Below are 23,803 nucleotides of genomic sequence, written 5' to 3'. Positions count from 1 at the left end.
TTACTCTACATCATCATTTGTTAGCTAAAGATTATCCCTATCATTTAATTTGGTTTAGTTCAATCTTTTATAATCAAATAATATGTGTAATACTAATCACATACTTTTCGACTATCTAGTATCCTACTTACACCATCTATCTAAGTTAATATGCTTTTGCATGATTTAGTGATGGTCATCAATGTGCGAGACGTGTTCAATCGGATTCATGTGCCTGATATGATTTCGGGTTTAAATTGTTTTCAACATATAAATTATTTTAGTTTGTGTTGGGTGTCCATTTTCATTGGGCATTTAAAATAAAAGCCCATGATTTCCTATCATTTAATTTAGCTTATCAAATAGGCCATCTCACCATCATTTGATTTTAGCTTATTAAAGCTTGAATTGATCGTAATTAGAATCACTACCAGAAAACATGTCCTTTTCCTACAAACATTTTTTACAAAATTTCCACAAAAAATAATTCCAACAGATAGGAAAGTTGTAAGAAGTTTGCAATGGTATATATTTGTAGCAATTTTGTAAGAAAAGCTGTTGGAAAACGGTTGAATAAAATTTTCAAGTATGTATTTTTTTAACACCACTTTTTTGTTGGAAAATTGTTAGAAATTGGGTTTTTTAACAGATTTCCTACTAAATCAGTCATAGAAAAATGTCTAATTTTCTAGTAGTAGTTTTTCAAACAGATTAGCCCATATTTTCTACTTGTCTCGGGCCCTCGGATGTTTTGGGATTCTCGAAGACGATTCAAGGGACCATGAGTCCATGACTCCATTAAAGAAAAAAAGCTATTAACAAATCAAATAAATTCAAAACAACACCGGATTTGACTTGTACTTTACACTAATATATTTCCATACATTATCCAACATTAATAACATGTAACAACCAACCAAATCCAAACAAAAATAATGTGTCCAGTTCTTCACTAAAACATAACATAGAGAATCAATTTAAACATAAAACCTTAACTCATGAAATCCAATTATATAACACAAGAATTGCCACAAGAGCCAAGATCATGTCACCTTTTTTATACCATCTTTTTCCACATCCTACATCACATGAATTAATACAATCATTATCACTATAAATTACAAAAAAAAAAAAAAAATTATTTACCCTTAAAAAATAAACAGAAATACCTGACGGGTTCGGGGATGGAATATTCGGCCTTGAATCGTTGTCATAAAACTCAAAATCATCATACCACATACCACAGCTCACTCCAAGCATCTCCCATCCCGTTCGATTCAACACATACGTTTGATAAGTCGTTAAAAGCTCCCCCAAACACTTTACACAATCCGATTCGCTTAAATCTTGACTACATTGCCCCAACCCATACCTCTCTCTATTGTTCCCAACATCAATAACATCCGTCGGATACATCTGTGATGCTTTAGAAACATTTCTTACTAACGTTTCCATCATCGAGAATCCTCTTGTAAACACATCGGGGTCATCAAGTCCATGGTTCCCATAAGTTGACGACGATGAGCTATTCCAAAGTTCACCAAAGAAAATATTATTCGAAAACCTTATATTGCACAAACTAGACCATATTGCCAAACTAATGCTTTCGGGACATTCTTTAAAAGATGTGCTAATGGAATCGTTCAAACAATTCGAGCATGTGATGGGAGAAGCATCTGCCCGACACCACCCTAGACCATAAACTCGGCCTGAACCATTCCCGACACTAGTATTGAAGAACCCGCCTTGAAGAGGAGCGTTCACGACTAAGGAGCCTAAAAGGGTTTTGAGGTTTGTTTTGTAGACGGTGGTCACGTTTGGGTTCAGAGCATCTAAACATTCGGGACCCAAATGAGTTGCACCGTCTATGTGACAAACCCCTGATAGAATAAGTAACATTACACATATCATTAAATTGTCCATTTTTGAATTGATGTTTTGTGTTACTGTTTGGTCTATTTAAATTTGATTTTTGGGTTATTAAAATGTAATCCATTGACTTTTGATAAAGTATATCTGGCTCTTGTTGACCTTGTCATTTGACCATATAAATATGGTCAAATGACAAGGTCAACAAGAGCCAGATATACTTTATCAAAAGTCAACGGATTATATGAATTATAATAATATGTATAACGGGAATGTGGGATTCTTAACTGTATAAAAGAAATAAAAATAAGTAACAGTAAAAACTTTATAAAAATAAGTAGCAACAATACTACACGCAACCAAGTATATATATGCGTATGAAAATAAAATCACAACACTCTTAGTAGTTAATATTATGCAAGTATAGACCAAATAGATATAAAATACCAAGATTGTTCAATAACATATTTTTATACACATTGTAATCACTTGTTTTGTTTAATTATAGTGAGATTTCTTATACATTATGACAAGGTTTTTTTGCCTAAGAAAATTCAGTATATGCTTAAAACATAAAATATTTGTCTTGTTACTAAAACTTGGTTGACCATCTACGATAATAGTGCTCAACCAAGTTTTAAGTAAATCCAGTTGCTCCGTTTAAGGAATATACAGGTTATTGCACAAAACTTTTTCGACTATTATATACACTTTCATGAAGGTACTTATTTAATTTTCGACTATTATAACATAGACAAAAAACTCTTATTGTTTTGTGCATTATCGAATCCTCTCGTGAAGCAAATTATCGTCATAACGCACGAGAATATCCAATTAACGGGCTACCTAGATTAGCATAAAAATACATAAGCATAAGCATTTATAAACATAAGCATAAGCATAAAAATTACATAAGCATAAGCATTTATAAACATAAATATAAGCATAAAAATACATAAGCAATAAACATAAAAAAACATAAGCATAAAAATACATAAGCATAAGTATTTATAAACATAAGCATAAGCATAAAAATACATAAGCATAAGTATTTATAAACATAAGCATAAGCATAAAAATATATAAGCATAAGCATATATAAACATAAACATAAGCATAAAAATACATAAGCATAAGCATATATAAACATAAGCATAAGCATAAAAATACATAAGCATTTATAAACATAAGCATAAGCATAAAAATACATAAGCATAAGCATTTAGAAACATAAGCATAAGCATAAGTATAAGCATAAAAATACATAAACATAAACATAAACATAAAAATACATAAGCATAAGCATTTATAAACATAAAAATACACAAGCATAAGCATAAAAATACATAAGCATAAACATATATAAACATAAGCATAAGCATAAAAATACATAAGCATAAGCATTTATAAACATAAGCATAAGCATAAAAAAACATAAGCATAAGCATAAAAATACATAAGCATAAGCATATATAAACATAAGCATAAAAAAACATAAGCATAAGCAAACATATATATAATACATAAGCTAAGCATATATAAACATAAGCATAAGCATAAAAATACATAAGCATTTATAAACATAAGCATAAGCATAAGATTATAAATAAGCTTATGTTTATATAAGCATAAAATTAAGTTTTTTTTATGCTTATATAAGTATAAGCATAAACATAATTTTATGCTTATATAAACTTATGCTTATGTATTATATATATGTTTGCTTATGCTTATACTTATATAAGCAAAAGCATAATAATACATAAGCATAATCATATATAAACATAAACATAAGCATAAGATTATATATATGCTTATGCTTATATAAGCATAAGATTATGTTTATGTTTATGCTTATATAAGCATTTATGCTTCTATAAGCATAAGCATAATAATACATAAGCATAAGCTAAGCATAAGCAATATATAAACATAAGCATAAGCATAAGATTAGATATATGCTTATGCTTAAATAAACGTAAGCCTAAGCATAAGATTATATATATGCTTATGCTTATAAGCATAAGATTATGCTTATGCTTAGCTTATATAAACATAAGCATAAGCATATATAAACATAAGCATAAGCATATATAAACATAAACATAAGCATAAGCATAAAAATATATAAGCATAAGCATAAGATTATATAAGCATAAGCATATATAAACATAAGCATAAGCATAAGCATATATAAACATAAGCACAAGCATAAGAATATATAAGCATAAGCATATATAAACATAAGCATAAGAAAATATAAGCATAAGCATAAGAATAACTAAGCATAAGCATATATAAACATAAGCATAAGCATAAAAATATATAAACTGGAGTGGCGATCGAATCTGAATTCTCACCGGTGGTAGCCAAGCAAGCTTTGGGTCGAGGAGGTGGCTGACTTCTAGAACGGTTCAGGCAATCCCATTTCGTGTGACCTGATATAAACATAAGCATATATAAGCATAAGCATAAGCATAAGCATAAGCATAAGCATAAGCATATATAAACATAAGCGTAAGCATAAGCATAAGAATATATATAAGCATAAGCATAAGAATATATAAGCATAAGCATATATAAACATAAGCATAAGCATAAGAATATATAAGCATAAGCATATATAAACATAAGCATAAGCATAAGCATATATAAACATAAGCATATATAAACATAAGCATAAGCATAAGAATATATAAGCATAAACATACGCATATATAAACATAAGCATAAACATACGCATATATAAACATAAGCATAAACATACGCATATATAAACATAAGCATAAGCATAAGAATATATAAGCATAAGCATAAGAATATATAAGCATAAGCATAAGCATATACAAACATAAGCATATACAAGCATAAGATTATGCTTATACTTATATAAGCATAAGCATAATCATATATAAACATAAACATAAGCATAAGATTATATACATGCTTAGGGTTATATAAGCATAAGATTATGTTTATGTTTATGCTTATATAAGCATTTATGCTTCTATAAGCATAAGCATAATAATACATAAGCATAAGCTAAGCATAAGCAATATATAAACATAAGCATAAGCATAAGATTAGATATATGCTTATTCTTAAATAAACGTAAGCCTAAGCATAAGATTATATATATGCTTATGCTTATAAGCATAAGATTATGCTTATGCTTAGCTTATATAAACATAAGCATAAGCATATATAAACATAAACATAAGCATAAGCATAAAAATATATAAGCATAAGCATAAAAATATATAAGCATAAGCATATATAAACATAAGCATAAGCATAAGCATAAGCATATATAAACATAAGCACAAGCATAAGAATATATAAGCATAAGCATATATAAACATAAGCATAAGAAAATATAAGCATAAGCATAAGAATAACTAAGCATAAGCATATATAAACATAAGCATAAGCATAAAAATATATAAACTGGAGTGGCGATCGAATCTGAATTCTCACCGGTGGTAGCCAAGCAAGCTTTGGGTCGAGGAGGTGGCTGACTTCTAGAACGGTTCAGGCAATCCCATTTCGTGTGACCTGATATAAACATAAGCATATATAAGCATAAGCATAAGCATAAGCATAAGATTATATAAGCATAAGCATATATAAACATAAGCGTAAGCATAAGCATAAGAATATATATAAGCATAAGCATAAGAATATATAAGCATAAGCATATATAAACATAAGCATAAGCATAAGAATATATAAGCATAAGCATATATAAACATAAACATAAGCATAAGCATAAGCATAAGCATAAGCATATATAAACATAAGCATATATAAACATAAGCATAAGCATAAGAATATATAAGTATAAGCATATATAAACATAAGCATAAACATACGCATATATAAACATAAGCATAAGCATAAGAATATATAAGCATAAGCATAAGAATATATAAACATAAGCATAAGCATAAGAATATAGAAGCATAAGCATATACAAACATAAGCATAAGCATAAGAATAACTAAGCATAAGCATATATAAACATAAGCATAAGCAAAAAAATATATAAACTGGAGTGGCGATCGGATCTGAATTCTCACCGGTGGTAGCCAAGCAAGCTTTGGGTCGAGAAGGTGGCTGACTTCTAGAACGGTTCAGGCAATCCCATTTCGTGTGACCTGATATAAACATAAGCATATATAAGCATAAGCATAAGCATAAGCATAAGAATATATAAGCATAAGCATATATAAACATAAGCATAAGCATACGAATATATAAGCATAAGCATAAGCATAAGAATATATAAGCATAAGCATATATAAACATAAGCATAAGCATACGAATATATAAGCATAAGCATAAGCATAAGCATAAGAATATATAAGCATAAGCATATATAAACATAAGCATAAGAATATATAAACTGGAGTGGCGATCGGATCTGAATTCTCACCGGTGGTAGCCAAGCAAGCTTTGGGTCGAGGAGGTGGCTGACTTCTAGAACGGTTCAGGCAATCCCATTTCGTGTGACCTGATATAAACATAAGCATAAGCATAAGAATATATAAGCATAAGCATATATAAACATAAGCATAAGCATATATAAACATAAACATAAGCATAAGTATAAGCATAATAATATATAAGCATAAGCATATATAAACATAAGCATAAGCATAAGAATATATAAGCATAAGCATAAGCATAAGCATACGCATATATAAACATAAACAGAAGCGTAAGCGTAAGCGTAAGCGTAAGCGTAAGCGTAAGCGTAAGCGTAAGCGTAAGCGTAAGCGTAAGCGTAAGCGTAAGCGTAAGCATAAGAATATATAAGCATAAGAATATATATAAGTATATATAAACATAAGCATAAGCATATATAAACATAAGCATAAAAATATATAAACTGGAGTGGCGATCGGATCTGAATTCTCACCGATGGTAGCCAAGCAAGCTTTGGGTCGAGGAGGTGGCTGACTTCTAGGACGGTTCAGGCAATCCCATTTCGTGTGGCCTGATATAAACATAAGCATATATAAACATAAACATAAGCATAAGAATATATAAGCATAAGCATATATAAATATAAGCATAAGCATAAGCATAAGCATAAGCATAAGCATAAGCATAAGCATAAGCATAAGCATAAGCATAAGCATAAGCATATATAAGCATAAGCATAAGCATAAGCATAAAAATATATAAGTATAAGCATATATACTTAATCTTTTCATTAAACAATATTCTTCACGTGCCTCAAATCAAACAAAACCTAATTTCTGTCCAAAAGTTTTGCCATGATAACAACGTTTACCTTGAATTTCATTCTACTTTTTATGCTGTGAAGGACAAGTGTACACACATTACCCTCCTCACGGGTCCAAGTGACGGTGGACTCTACTCAATCAACCTTCCTAAAGCTCAACCAGTTCCCAAAGTCGCCTTTTCCACCTCTCGTGCGTCTCCTACTACATGGCATCAACGATTGGGGCATCCACATCATCAACTTCTTCAGACTATGTTATCTAAGTATTGTTTACCTATTTCCAATAAAACTGTTGACTTGCATTGTGATTCTTGTTCTGTTGGGAAATCTTCCAAACTTCATTTATTGTCATCTGATTACAAAAGTACTCATATTCTAGACTTAATATTTTGTGATGTTTGGGGTCCCGCACCGGTCACCTCCTTTGATGGTCATAATTATTTCTTATTATGTGTTGATCATTTTTCAAAGTTTATGTGGTTGTTTCCTTTAAAGCGCAAATCTGATGTGTTTGAAATTTTTAAACGTTTTGTTATCATGGTAGAACGACAATTTACAACAAAAATAAAGTGTGTACAAACTGATTGGGGGGGTGAGTTCAGAAACCTATCTAACTTTTTTTTCCTTTATTGGCATCATTCATCGTCTTTCGTGTCCCCACACAAGTGAACAGAACGGTGTAGTCGAAAGACGTCATCGACACGTTGTCGAGACTGGTCTCACCCTCATGGCACAAGCCAACGTACCACAACATTTCTGGCATTTTGCCTATGAAACAGCAGTTTATCTCATTAATCGGATGCCATCACGGGCTAACTCTACAATCTCCCCATTTGAACTTGTGTTCAAGCGCAAACCTGACTTCTCCTTTTTGCGGGTTTTCGGGTGCCGGTGTTATCCTCACCTACGCTCGTATAACTCCAACAAGATGGACTTTCGTTCCACACCGTGCATTTTTCTTGGGTATAGCACATCTCATCACGGGTATAGATGTTTTGATCCGGACACTGACCGAATGTATATTGCCAGATATGTTCGATTCCATGAAACCTTCTTTCCTTTCCACATCAAGCCTACTGATCTCCCTTCATCTTCCTTACCAAGTCCTTACTATTCAACCTATCCCACCAATGTTCCTGCTACCATCTCTACCGATCCGACCCCACCATCCTTTCCTTCCGTTTCCACTCCTAAACCTCCACAAACCAATACTGACCCACTTCAACACACCACCGAACCTGTTGTCACCAAGTCCTCTCATCCACCACAACAACCCACTCCACCTATCACTCAAACTTATGATCGTCGTCCCACAAATCAACCGACTGCTCCATCTTCAGCCTTTGACCGCTATAGCCAGTCGACCGCCACTACCCAAACCGCGGCTGTACAACAACCGCCTCAGCGCTCCCGACCCCCCAATCTACGCCAACAGCCCAAGCAAAGTACACCATATCAACCCACCTCACATTACATACTACCTTTACTATTGCCAACACAGATCCTCATTGGCGTCGGGCTATGGCAGAGGAATACTCTGCACTTATGCGTAATGGTATGTGGACGCTTGTTCCCCACACTTCTGGTATTAATATTGTGGACTGCAAATGGGTTTACAAACTCAAAAGAGATCAAACAGGCGCTATTAAACGTTACAAAGCGCGATTGGTTGCCAAAGGCTTCAACCAGCAGCCAGGTATTGATTATACGGAGACCTTCAGTCCAGTGGTGAAATCCACCACCATCAGAGTTGTTCTCTCTCTAGCTGTCACAAAACAATGGTCTCTCAGGCAGCTTGATGTCCAAAATGCCTTCTTGCATGGTGATCTGAAGGAAACTGTCTACTTAAAACAACCACCTGGTTTCGTTGATCCCACTAAGCCTAACCATGTTTGTTTGCTTCACAAGTCTTTATATGGTCTCAAACAGGCTCCACGGGCATGGTTCCAGCGGTTATCTCAAGCTCTCTTTGGTCTCGGTTTTATAGGATCTAAAACGGATCCCTCTTTATTTATCTACTCGACTAATGGCATTTTATTATATATGCTTGTCTATGTCGATGACATCATTCTCACAGGTAACAACAACAAAGCTATTGACCAGGTGGTGCACAACTTAAGTCGTTCGTTTGCGGTCCAAGACATGGGCCCATTGTCCTATTTTCTAGGTGTTGAGGTTACACATAAAGGGTCGGATATTATTCTATCACAACGAAAGTACATTCATGAGCTGCTAGATCGGACACACATGTCTCATTCTAAACCCGTTCCCTCTCCATGTACCACTAATGCCCATTTAACACTTGGTGATAGTGCCCTCTTTGAAGATCCAGTCCAATATCGACAAGTAGTCGGTGCTTTACAATATGCCACGCTATCTCGGCCTGATATTACCTTTGCAGTTAATAAAGTTTGTCAATTCATGCACTCACCAACTGTGAATCATTGGTCCGCTGTTAAACGAATTCTCCGGTATCTTCATGGGACAGTAGATCATGGTCTTTTGCTCTCTCGTTCCTCGTCCTCTACCTTACATGCATATACAGATGCGGACTGGGCCGGTTGCCCGGATGACCGTCGATCCACGGGGGGATATGCAGTCTATATTGGATCTAACTTAGTTTCTTGGTCTGCACGAAAGCAGAAAACTGTCTCTCGGTCATCTACAGAGTCTGAATACAAGGCCTTAGCTGATACAGTTGCTGAGTTGAGTTGGCTCGAAACACTATTGCGTGAGCTTCATGTTCCGATGAAATCAGTCCCAACCTTGTGGTGTGATAATTTGGGAGCTACGTATTTATCTGCTAATCCAGTGTTTCACGCGCGTACAAAGCATGTAGAAGTTGATTTCCACTTTGTTAGAGAGAAGGTTGCACAAGGAAAATTATCAGTTCAATTTATTTCAACAAATGATCAGATAGCCAATGTGTTCACAAAGCCGTTATCTTCTCAACGATTTCTCTTTTTGAAGTCCAAGCTAAGAGTCGATGCCCGGCCTTAGCTTGAGGGGGAATATTAGTCGATATTATATATACTAATATATTAGAGGGATTAAAGTGTAAATGTGTTTATTATTTATATCTCTTGTAATCTCACAATTACGTACAATATACAATACAACAATTTACCAAAGTTAATTAACATAAGCATAAAAATATATAAGCATATATAAACATAAGCATAAGAATAAGCATATTTATAAACATAATAAAATCACATAAGAAAATCAAGCAGATGAAAATTTGTGAGTTTGTTCATAATTATGCGTACCTCCTCTACAATCCTAAAAACTTCCACAACTGAAGCTGCTTGTTTCTGCTGATTTGATAAAGGTTCCCAGACCTGTAACATGTAATATATATTAGTGATATAGCGATAGCATCATAGCACGTATAATATGTGTATACACATGCTAAATAACTAGGCTTGTTATTTGTAAAACCTCAATGTATGATGTAAAATGATTACGACTTTAGAGATGAGAAAATGGTCAAACAAGCAATTAGAGTCAACAAAGGATAACTGTTACCTCAAGGTGGAAAGTACGTCCCGTCCACTCTGGCATGCGTTCATGCTGTGAGATTATGATCTCACGGCTTATTTTATGAATCTGGTAGAAATCAATTTCATGATCGGAAAATGAACTGACATCATTGTCTTCATCTTTAGAATTAAAAGCTTGAATCAAGTAATGCTCCAGGTGATGAGCTGCTGAAAGCACTGATATAGCATCTACCGAAAATGATATATTTTCTAAAAATGGTTTTTACAAAAAAAAAAACAAATTATAAAGGCTGTGGTAAATTAACATGAACAGAGCTACATAAAAGATTAAACTTAATCATAACACAAACCAGTTTTTTTCCCATAATATTGGTGCAGATGTACAGAGGCAACCACTCCTGCATCTGGACACCATTGGCACAGAACAGGTGAAAACACAGACAATTCTCTTTCAGCAACCACTCTCACTTCACTTGCAAGAAAAGCCAATGGATGTTTTCCCTCCATTTTAGATACGAGATTTATAGTATCTTCTATCTGGCAGTCATTAATATTTTAAGAATCACTAAGACGCTAGTGAAAATCAATTCAGTCAGCGTATAACGAAAGTTTATATCATGAAACTAACCCGCCTGCATGCAGCTTCAAGAGATCTCTCAACATACAACGTAGCCCTAACTGCAGCAGACTTCCCATTAGCATTCAAATTTGTTACCTGCACGTTAAAAAAATATGCATTCACATAATATTCAGATTTGAGAAAGGAAATAATTGTACCAAACAACAAACCTTGACTTCATTGTCTGTAACAGAATTATCCTTTCCAACAGCCAAGCCAATAGAAACCAGCTTCTGGAAGAAAACCGTCTTCTGAAGAGGAGATAAAAACAAACATTCAAATATAGACCATCATGAATCACCTAAAGAGATATATGCAGAGAAGCAAAATATGGAAAAAAGTAGCATCATCAAGAAACAAGAAATTACCTCCTTGAAATGCAGGTGATAATCATTCAGTCTACTATCACACCAGAGGCTTATGGCTCGGAATATTGCTTGCACTAAGCTCAATCTGGTTTCAGTAACATTGTCAGGACTTGTACACATTAGGCTATCTGTATATTGTTCCTCAGTTCCCTCTTTATAACTGTCAGACAGAACTTTTCGCACTTGAAGGCTTGCCTGATCAAGTAGTTGAAGCTCTTCTGTCTCAATAAACTTTGAAGCAAAGAAATGATATTAGTTTTCACTCAAAGAGATAGCTTAATAAAATTAAAACCTAGAGTTAGTACCTGCTGGAAAAGCACCCATCCATATAAAGCATCATGCATCTTTTGAGTTATGCCTAATGTACCCCAAGTCAACTTGACAAGTTTTAAATAATCAGCATGTTCCTATTACAAGATCAAATGAAAAATATCAAGCATCAGTTGCAGAGAAAACAAGAAACCCAGCTACTGTGATTGACCCAAGTTTTATTATAATTGCACTGATAGACACCTCGATGAGTTTGCCTTCATCCAAAATGTCAAATACTCCAAATAGCAACCTCTCAGAGTCTTATGTTTAAGTGATAACCAGCATTCCAGTAATTTGATCTGCCTTGAATATGGAAACTTCCCCGCATAGATGAAAGTGATGATGCCACCTGGCTAATAGCTAGTAGAACTTCAGCACGGTCAGCAGGAGTCATAATAATGTTCCATTCCTACAAGTGCCAAACATATATGAACAACAGAATTTGTTTAAACAAAAAAGAATCCAAATAAGAAATAACAGACCTCTGGATTTTAATCTTGTCAAGCAAAATGCCAAGTTCTTGCATTTCAGGATAATTGACGGACGAGAAGATTTCTTCTAGAATATTTGCCTATATGAACATGCTTTCAAAATTAAAAGCAATAAAAAAAACATATAAAAAAACAATTAAGACATTAAGTATACCTGACGTTTCCTCCATTGTGTGTAAGACCTTTCAACCAGAAATTCATTCTGTCGTATGCCACTTAAGAGCTCAATTATGACTTGAGGAATATCAACTTGCATGTTAGATTTTTTCATAGAAAACTGCATCAGCCTTTGCCTAATGCTTTCATCCATTGCTTCTGAAATCTAGTAAGAAAAGGACAAACATTGTTCTGACATGTGTTAGATTATTCTTTCCCTTATCTCATTTGCTCTTTTCTTATGATGATTATAAATAAAGAAATAACTAACCTGCATCTGAACTCTAATGTTGTCAATGTGCTCAAAGTGATTTTCAACAGAATGGGACCTGAGATGTCTTTTACCTCGCCGATTTTTTAACCCTGTCAGAAATCAATCAATCAATCAATCATACCCAGTAAAATCCCACCGACAGCAGAGCTATAGGTAGGGTCTGGGGAGGGTGGGATGTAGGCACACCGTACCTCTATCCAAAGGAATAAAGAGGTGGCTTCCAGAGAGACCCTCGGCTCTAAGAACATGTGTATGAAGCAAAAAAAGGAAATCAAAGTTTAACAGTTATATAAAAAACTACTACTAATTATAATAATATTAATAAAAAGGTCACAGTTTAACCGCAATATAAAAGCTAATAATAATAATAATAAAATATGTAAGGGAAATACCATTATGGTATGTGACCTAAATAAGTTAAGTCTAAGCCTTAAGGTATTCAATTCTCTCTAAAAATCCTTAACTTTAATTCTACTTCTCCACGAATTCCTATCCTCAACCATGTCCTCGGAGAGGTTTAGGTCTATCAAATCATGCCTAATCCTCTCATCCCAAGTCAATTTCGGTCGTCCTCTACCCCTCCTCCCCTCTATAGTAATGTTTTCTACGGATCTAACAGGATTCGTCGTCTGTCTTCTCTTTACATGTCCAAACCATCTCAATCTCCACTCTCTTATCTTGTCTGCTATGTTCGCCACCCCTAATCTCTCGCGAAGCACAACGTTTCTTATTCTGTCTAGCCTTGTGTGCCCACACATCCAACGTAGCATTCTCATTTCTGCTACCTCCATCTTCCGCACTTGTGCCTTCTTGATGGCCCAACAATCTGTTCCATATAGCATTGCAGGTCTAACTGCCACCCTATAGAATTTTCCCTTCAGATTAGTCGGGAAACTCTTGTCGCATAATATACCTGTGGCTGCTTTCCATCTACACCATCCTACCTGAACTCGGTGGGTCACATCACTGTCTAATTCCCCATCGCTCTGTACAAATGATCCTAAATACTTGAACTTCGTTACCTGCGGGACCACCTGCCCTTCAATTGTGATGTGTGCGTCTTCACTGTCGTTTATCTCACCAAAATCACAGTGTAGGTACTCCGTCTTAGATCGGCTAATCTTTAAACCTTTTGTCTCTAAGGTTGTTCGCCACTCCTCAAGCCTCATGTTTAGATCTTGTTTTTTCTCAGCAAGTAACACAATATCGTCTGCGAACATCATGCACCACGGGAGTCCCCTGAATCGACTTTGACAACTCATCCAAGACTACTGCAAAAAGAAACGGGCTCAACGCTGACCCCTGGTGAAGACCTACCTCTACAGGAAAGAAATCAGTATCCCCCACTGGCGCACGGACACTTGTTTCACTCCTGGTATACATATCCATAATTATCTCTATGTATTTCCTGGGCACTCTTCTACCCTCCAAGCACTCCCAGAGCACCTGTCGTGGCACACTGTCGTAGGCCTTTTCTAGGTCAATAAACACCATATGTAGATCACGCTTCTTCTCCCTATACTTTTCCATTAATCTTCTTATAAGGTGTATTGCCTCTGTGGTGGAACGCCCCGGCATAAAGCCAAATTGGTTGACCGTAACCTGAGTTTCTCGTCTAAGTCTAACCTCAATCACTCTTTCCCATAGCTTCATAGTATGACTTAGTAGTTTGATTCCTCGGTAGTTACCACAACATTGGGCGTCTCCTTTGTTCTTATAGATAGGAACTACAACGCTGCTCCTCCACTGGTCTGGCATCTTACCTGATTTGAGAATACTATTGAACAGAGTAGTTAACCACATGACTCCTTCCTCCCCCAGACACTTCCACACCTCGATGGGTATGTTGTCTGGGCCAACCGCCTTAGACCTTCCCATCCTCCTAAGTGCGTCCTTCACCTCTTCTCGTGTGATCCGTCGGCAGTAGCAGTTATTCGATTGTTGTCGATGAAAGTTTGTGTTGTCATGTTCTTCAGTTTGGTAAGTTTGTGTTGTCATGTTCTTCTTGGTAACCCTGTCAGAAATCTAGAGCCCTTATCTTTCTTTGAGTTATCTGAAGAATGAATGGCAATCCTATTGTCCCAAATTGACAAAAAGAGATAAAAGATCAGTAGAGTAGGATCACATATACACATCACACAGGAAAGTGAATACACACAAAATGTAGACAGAAGCTAATAAATGATTACCCAGAGAATGCAATGCATGAAAGCAGCACTTCATAGGCTGATTCCCGCAGGTCATCATCCGATAATCCTTAAAAGTTACTAAAACTATGTCAGTCACTCAAAAAAAGAAGACATCGCACTTCACAAGCTGAGATAGCGCTATTTCAAGAACAATAGTTCTCATCAAAGCATCTGGTTATAACTTAAAGATAAAAGAAGTAGCCTACACAATACCTGTTCTTAAAGCTGGGAGTCCCAAAGAAGGTACATCTATCTTCTTTGCAGACTTTGAACTTGAGGGTACCGCATAGAACTGACTCTCCCCTAAATCATGCCCAGAAACAGTTGCTTCTGAACCATTAGAATAAAACATGGGGATAGATGACCGTTGTCTATCAATACTGGCCTCAACCGAGGGCGATGCAGGTTGAGGCGGAGATCCAGCAGAGTCTGGATCAGACAGCAGAAAAAATGTCTCCCCCCTTTGGGAGTGTATCTGCAAAAAATCTCAAATATTAAAGTAATACTAGTACTAGAACAAAATATTAAAACTGAGCATATCAAAGGCTTACCAGTGAAGGAAACATAGACTCGTCAACATGCTTTGCGGTTGCTTTAGAAACATCAAGCACTCCACCTAATCACAAGAAAATTGCACATTTTATACTAATCCATTTGTTCTAAACCTAGCATAAATTTTATAATGAAAGAGTTAATGATTGTTTCTTCAAGAGTCAACTATGAGCATGTTTTAGCTTTAGATTTAAAAATCCATAACTAGAGTAAAATACGTAACAAAAACTGCATCACATATACTAGTAAAGTGCTACAAAAACCTAAAAATAGTCTTATTCTAGTATGAAATTTCAATTTGATAGCGAATCAATAGAGATTTAAATTTTAATTCAGATACACCCTAGCAATTTCGCTTTCGCATCAAAATCAACATCAAACACTTTATGTGCTTTAAAGCTTGCTAAATAGTCTACTATGTTGAAACTCAAATAACCAAACGAAGTAACAAATAATCGCCGGATTGTACGCATTCGCATTTGATGACGTAATCAGCGCTAATAGCATCGACAAGCGGATATCTCAAATTAACTAACGATTCTATTATGAAACTCTCATTTCATAACGAATCAATTCAGATTTAAATTCAAACTCAGATAAACCCTAGCAAACACTCTATGTGCTCTGATAGCTTACTAAACAGTCAACTATTAGCTTCTCAACAATTACTAAACTCAAATAACCTAATAAAGTAACAAATTAACAAACTACCGCCAGACCGTATGCATTTGATGACGTAGTCGGCGTTAACAGCATCGTAATCAATATCGAAAGTAGAAAACAACCAGATATCTCAAATTAACCTAAAAACTGTCTTAAATTAAATATTCTAGTATGAAACTCTCATTTCATAACGAATCAACACAACTTCAAATTCAGATAAACCCTAGCAAACTCTCTATGTGCTCTGATAGCTTACTGTGCAGTCAACTATTATCTTCTCAACAATTACTAAACTCAAATAACCTAACGAAGTAACAAACTACCGCCGGACTGTACGTATTCGATAACGTAATGGCCGTTAACAGCATCAAAATCAATATCGAAAGTAGAAAACAACCGAATATCTCAAATTAACCTAAAAACTGTCTTTAAATTAACTACTCGAGTATCAAATTCTAATTACATAACGACTCTAACACATATTCAAACTCAGATAAACCCTAGCAAACTCTCTATGTGCTCTGATAGCTTACTATACAGTCAACTATTAGCTTCTCAACAATTACTAAACTCAAATAACCTAACGAAGTAACAAACTACTGCCGGACTGAGCGTATTCGATAACTAAATCGCCGTTAACAGCATCAAAATCAATATCGAAAGTAGAAAACAACCGGATACCTCAAATTAACCTGAAAACTACCTTAAATTAACTAATCTATTATAAAACTCTCATTCCAAAACGAATCAACACATATTCAAACTCAGATAAACCCAAGCAAACTCTGTGAAACCTTACTAAACAGTCAACTATTAGCTTCTCAACAATTATTAAGCTCAAATAATCTAACATATTAACAAACTACCGTCGGACTGTACGAATTCGATGACGTCATCAGCTGTAATTTGAATCTGAACTGATTCGTTTTAATCAACATGTTCTCTGAAAAGTGAAAATACTTACTAAACAATCAGTCAACTATTAAAACGAATAAACGTAACAAACTAGTACCGGAACTGTACGCAATCGTTAACGTAATCAACGCTAATAGCATCGTAATCAAATTCAATACCGGAGCTGTACGAATTTGATGACGTAATCAGCGATAATTTGATTATTGATGTTTAGAGTGCAATAGTTAGGGTTTAGCTGTGCTGAATTTGAATTTGAATTTGAATTAATTTGTTATAAAATAAACGTCAACTAATAGCTTCTCAACAACTACAAACGAAATAAACGTAACAAATTAGTTACCAGACCGTAGGCAATTGATGACGTAATCAGCGGCAATAGCATCGTAATCAATATCGGAAGAAGAGGATTGAATATCGGAGGAGGAGGAGGATATAATAAAGTCCAGAAGCTTATGGCGATCGTGACGGTAACGGTGAAGAAGACGAGAAGAATAAGAGTCCATGAGAGGGGTATTTTGGGAAACTCCGCTTACATGTTATGTTGAAATGAAATGAAATGATGCAAGCAGAAGAAAGAAAATGAAATGAAATTGCTAGTAGTAGAATGATAAAATTTTAAAGAAAACTGCATTTGTGAAGGACTTACCAAGAAGAGTATGAACATAATCTGAATCCTCAGAAACATCAAATAGACTGCCAGCTCCAAGAGCATATGATAATGAGTCATTTAGCTCACCCAAGTAATAGAAAACCTGCATAACTTAAAGAATGAGCTGCTTTGACATGTAATAGAGTATAGACATGAAAATAGCATGTCCTGCTGACAGTAATAGTTTGTTAACGGCTAGTGATAGCTGTTTTTAACTTAAAAAAACTAATATTGAAGTAAATCAACAAAAACCAATGCATAAAATTTGTTAAGAAAAAAGGTACCTTTGAAACAAGTAAAGCAGCCAACTGCCTTTGATCAAAGTCTTCATTTTCATATACTCTCTCTGGGTTAAGAAAAAAACACAGTGTCAGTGAATTGACTGGCAAATACTTCATTGACCACAAAAGATTCAAGAAAACTCTTGATAAGTTGAACATCATATTTATATAAAAGTGAACAAAATGCTAAAAGGCAAATAATATGAAGGAACAGTCAGAGTTAAGTTTCAGGTTCTTTGATACTAATTAGCGTCTATAAGAAAGTACACGAACAGCTTAAGCTGTGTTGAAAATATCACTTGATAGTAGTAAACTATCACAGTACACGTCCAAAAGATTCCCATAAATTGAAGACATGAATAATAAGGTGTATGAATAGGCAGGAAAGCCTATGAATATCTAAAGGCAAAATACATAGTTCCTTAATTGAGTTAACCTATATCCTGCCCCTTGAAAGAGACAGGCCTCCTTTTACCCTAATGCCTTGCATAAAATAAAACAATAAAGCCTCTAAAACAAACACCAAGTCCTTACTTACAATAGCATGACACTCGGAAACTGGATTAACAACAAACTTATACTTTAAACACTGAATAATAATAAAATAACACGTAACAAAAGTAGATAATAAATGAAAAACTTGTATCTATCATATACAATAACATAAGGCCAGGCCTCTACAACAAATACGAAATCCTTAGTATAGTCTATAGCATGACTCTCCGAAACCTAATTAACAGAAAACTTCTACTCCAAACACTAAACAATAACATAAGGCCTCTTACAATAGCATGGGACTCGATAACTAATTAATGAGAAAATTCAACTCCAAATGCTGAATAACACAAATAAACGTAACAGAAGTAGATACAGTAGTTAATAAAAGACTTGTATTAATCAGACACAATAACATAAGGTCAGGCCTCTAAAACAAGTACCAAATCCTTACAGTAGGATGACACTCGGTAACCTAATTAACGACAAATTAAACGCAACAAAAGTAGATAATTAATGAAAACCTTTACAATAACATAAGGCCAGGCCTCTAAAACAAGTACCAAATCCTTACAGTAGGATGACACTCGGTAACCTAATTAACGACACAATTAATCGCGACAGAATCAGATAATTAATAAAAAAAATTACAATAACATAAGGACTCTAAAACAAGTACCAAATCCTTACTCGGAAACCTAATTAACGAACAAAATCAAACGCAACAGAAGTAGATAGATAGTTAATGAGAAACTTGTATGTGATAGAATAACATAATCTAAAACAAGTACCAAATCATAATACTTAACAAATGAGAAATTGTAATGAAGAGAATAATAATAAGATACATGATTGGAACGGTGGTAGAGATCTCAAGCCAGAAGTGATCGACGAAGGCGTTGAGATTAGAGATAGCGTGAAGCTTCAGAAACGGATGCGGCTCGTTAAGCATCGCCAACAGACCACCGGCTGAGCTCACCATACTCACCATACCGATCAACTTCCACTTCCAATTGATTGATTTCAAATCACTAATAATATTAATAATAATAATTATTAGGGATTCAACACGTTCCTTCGTTCGGTTTCAAATCACTAATAATATAAATAAATAATACCTCAAATTTCTCAGTTATGGGGTTAATTTTAGTAACCTGTTGTCTCCTCTTCCACTACTAGAAAATTAGGCATTTACGACGATCTTTTCCGTCAGAAAGCGATTGCAATAGGACTGTTGCGACCATTTTGCAACCGAAAATGCTGTTGGAAAAACGCAGGTCGTAACTGCTCTGTTGCGACCATTTCTACTTCATTAGTGGAAGGATCAGTTGCCGAGCGTTCAGTAATCAACCTCATTGTTCTGCTACTTATAATTCTAGCAAAAAGAAAAGGTTACATTAGTTAATAAAAACATGAAATCAACATATCATTTGCAGATGGACAATGTCAAGAACTATAATCCAAAAAACAGGATCTATGCACAAAATAGGAATAAATTTGAGGTAGAGAAATTTGCTCTACCCGAGTCCTAATGGATCTATGCCTCCATGCCACGTGACAAGGACTGTAAATTGTTGAGCCCCTGTGTTTTTTTCCTCTATTTTTTGAACCACAACTACTGGAGCCGGAACTGCTTTCGACTCCCTCACCGCACGCACCCTTTGAGCAAGCTGCAACAAGACCATTTCCAAATATAAACATTTAAACTAAAGAAAGAGAAACATGAAATTATAACTGTTAAGCATATATATATTTGGATTGCATATGGTACCTCATTTTCATTTACTTGCTTCCATTTAGTAGTTTCTACCCCTTCGGGGATTTTCTCAACTTCCCCCCTTATTGGGTCCGGCCTTCGAATCAATAGCAGTATCTTCATCCCCGGATGATATGCTAAGCATTTCAACCTCTTCCTCCCCCTCCTCCTCTTCATCGGAGTCGTCAGATTCCTCCGCGGCAATCCTACGCTTGTTAGCCTTCTAACGGCTCTTTTTAGGTATTCCTTTCCCAAGCGTTTGCATGAAACTAACTACAGGTTTTTTTGCCTTAGACTTACGTGATTTACCTTTCACTCGTTTTGGTACCTCTTCCTCATCGTTGTCGCTCATTTTTGTTTCTTTTCAGAGCGGAACTTCTCAAATACAGCAAGGAAAACTCGACTTTTAAGATCTAGAGCTGCCCTGAATACAACAAAACAGATTGATGGATGTCAAATAACAAAAACACCCAAAAGCGAAATACATATACTCATAATAATATAACAGATTAATGAATTATCAATTAATGGATTACATTACAGATCATAAGCAGAGTTTATATTTCATATCACAGTGTGTTTGACAGCAAATATGTTTTTTATTATATGCTGTGATTTGTTCACCTTCATTTCATGTATATAATGTGCATCCAATTCATGTACTTCTAAGCAGGAACTTTAGCCTAAGTTTGATTTTTGTTATTAAGTATTAACCAAACCGAAAACTGACAAACTAATCAAATAAACTGAATCATACACATCCCTACATCAAACAATATATAGAGATATGACAGTTGAGTTACTCTTCTTACAATAATAAGATGCTCAATTGACAAATCAAATTGAAGAGAAACCTACAAACCTAACGAATAAATAAACCAACTGACTGACTAATTGTGTACTAACAGCTTCCGATTGCAAATGACCTAATTGATTAATTAATGTTTAAACTTCAAACTATAGCTATATTCATAGATCCGATAGCAGACAGACACCAAATCAACAACTGTACGTAAGCAAATGCATAAATAATAATACCTTAAGAGGATGTAAATAATACTCCGTTGACGATTACTTTCGTGAAAACCCTAGCTCGCCTGTTTTTGGGGCTAATTGAAAGAGAGAGATGAAATAATAATTATTACGCAGCGAATCGGAGTCAACTGGTTCTTGTATCACCAAACTGAACTTATTAGGGCTCGAATTAGGGAGAATTGAGATCATCGTTTGCAGAGTTAGGGCTTCAATTCCTCGATTTCTCTCCGTCTGAACGGATACTTGCGTTTGGATGATGGAAATGGATGATGATAGAGATGGTGGCGTGGCGGAGGAGAAAGTGATCGGAACACCGGTGGGATCATACGGCTGCTGGCGCCAGAGAGGGGTTGCGGACAGGAGGAGAAATTACGGATAAAAATATTCGTGTTCGAGTAGTGAGTTAGTATTGTAAACAGACGAAACAAACATAAATGACTCTTAACTAATAAACAAACACAAGAAGGACCGATCTTAAAAACGTTTATGTCCTAACATTTTGTTAATTATAGACACTGATGAATGTGTACTTAAAGGGAGGGTGAAACCACTCTATTAGTTAACCATAAAGGTGCACAAAACAACCAGAACCGGAACCCGACCCGCGGGTACGGACTGGGATTTGGGTTTCCCCCGGTTCCTCCAATACCCGGTCAAAACCCGACCCTAACCAAAACCCAATGGAACCGGTCAAATACCCGACTATACCCGGAACCGGTTCCTACCCTCGCCCAGTTTTGACTTTTGTTAACCATGCCCTGTTCCGGTTCCTGAGAATACCCGGTTTGTGCACCTCTAGTTAACCATAAGAATCAAGAAGTGTCTTAAAGGTGAATTAGTTAACACTAGGGGTGCAAACGAGCCGAGCCCATTACGAAAACGAACCATAAAATTATGTTTTTAGAAAATGGCTTAACCAAACCATCGACAATTTTTCGCCTAATTGGTTTGTCGGTTATTTTGGCTATTACGCTAACCTTTACGAATTACTACATTTTTGTGTTTGTCGTGAGACAATTATTTCTCAAAATATTTTTATCTTATAAAACAAAAGTTTATAAAAAATTGTTAACGAAGTAAAAAAAATAAGATTGTAAGAGAGTAATATACTAGCTCTGTAACTTTAGTTTTCATAGCATGAGCTCTATGAAATCATCTTTAGAAGTTGATGAATTCAAAGATATATATGATACATATTATGGTATCGTCTTTGAGGACTCAAAAATAATATTTGCAAATTCCACGTTATACTTTGGCCTCGGAGCTGACAGATGACCGACCCGTTTGAACCATCTTTGCGGGTTTTGCAGGATCTTTCACCATCACGGGTTTAAACTGAGATAAGAATAGATATATCAGATAACAATCATATAATGCAAAATATAAAATATACTTACAACTTATTAATGGTTTTAGCAACCAATCTCATTTTTAACTTATTTTACATGTAAATTAACACTAGAAATAGAGATGCCACATCAGTAGTTATCGAAAAATCAGCAAAAATAAAAATTTTCTTCTAAAATATCAAACAAATACTCCCTCCGTTCCAATAAAAGTGTTAATATTTCCTTTTTTATTTGTCCCATTACAAATGTCCAGTTTCAAAATTTATTAGCTAATTTCCAAGTTTACCCTTAAACACACAACTAGTATTAATAAACAATATTGATGGACCCAATTTTCAAGGGCATTGTTGTCATTTGATAAGCAAAAAAAGTAATCATTCAATGGTCAAGTTATTCTACAAAGGGTAATAAAAATAAGAAGGGTGATAAGCCATAAATAATTGACATATGTCAAGTGGGGACCAAAGGAAAAAGGGTATAAAGGTAATTGTACACATTTTCTCTCTCCACATGCAAGACACGTGTTAATACCCCCATTATTTTAGAACATTTATAACTTTTTCGTATGATTATTTTAAAAAAAGATTCATCATAATAACAAGCGTTTTTTATCTTTAATATGAATATGATTTTTGTTATATAAAATTTAAAACAAAAATCACGTCATTGTGTCTTTTCGCACATCATTATGTCTTTTCGCTTATCATTGTGTCTTTTTTCATCATTGTGTCTTTTCGCACACCATTAATTGCAATGGCCATGGTCATGATACAAGTCAGTGAAGCTAGTGACTCTCGTGTCGGGGCCTTTAGGTATAAATTGTCACATTTACTATCAGTGTATTTTTTGTTCTTCTGACTAACCCTATAATGGCGTGCTCTTAATAATTAATAGACGACAGTTGGAAAAGATTATTCTGGATAAACATGAAGACACGATGAGCAAAATGGGAGCTATTTTAGCTTCAGGGATTCTTGATGCTGGTGGAAGAAACGTGACAATTAAACTACTTTCTAAAACAAAGCATGACAAAATGACTGCCGTTATTGGTATTACAAATAAACTCCAATTTACCGATCAATCCTACTGAATTCGAA

The 23,803-nt window shown here is 34.9% G+C and overlaps 1 protein-coding gene and 1 pseudogene across 1 annotated transcript; both read right to left on the bottom strand.

Annotated features, from left to right (window-relative positions):
• Positions 1-975: 975 nt before the first annotated feature.
• LOC143621241 (antimicrobial ginkbilobin-2-like protein) lies at positions 976-1,951 on the bottom strand. Its single transcript, XM_077092736.1, has one exon. It carries the CDS (start codon positions 1,900-1,902, stop codon positions 976-978), a length of 927 nt encoding a protein of 308 aa, XP_076948851.1. The 5' UTR covers positions 1,903-1,951.
• An 8,360-nt stretch (positions 1,952-10,311) lies between these two features.
• LOC143621240 (protein unc-13 homolog) lies at positions 10,312-17,644 on the bottom strand (annotated as a pseudogene).
• Between the last annotated feature and the right edge of the window lie 6,159 nt (positions 17,645-23,803).

Source organism: Bidens hawaiensis, unplaced genomic scaffold, assembly GCF_021521415.1.
Source record: "Bidens hawaiensis isolate Kalapana, Puna unplaced genomic scaffold, B.hawaiensis_p1.1 tig00002772_1, whole genome shotgun sequence".
Classification (NCBI taxonomy): Eukaryota; Viridiplantae; Streptophyta; class Magnoliopsida; order Asterales; family Asteraceae; genus Bidens; species Bidens hawaiensis.
This window is presented reverse-complemented; position numbering and strand designations above follow the sequence as displayed.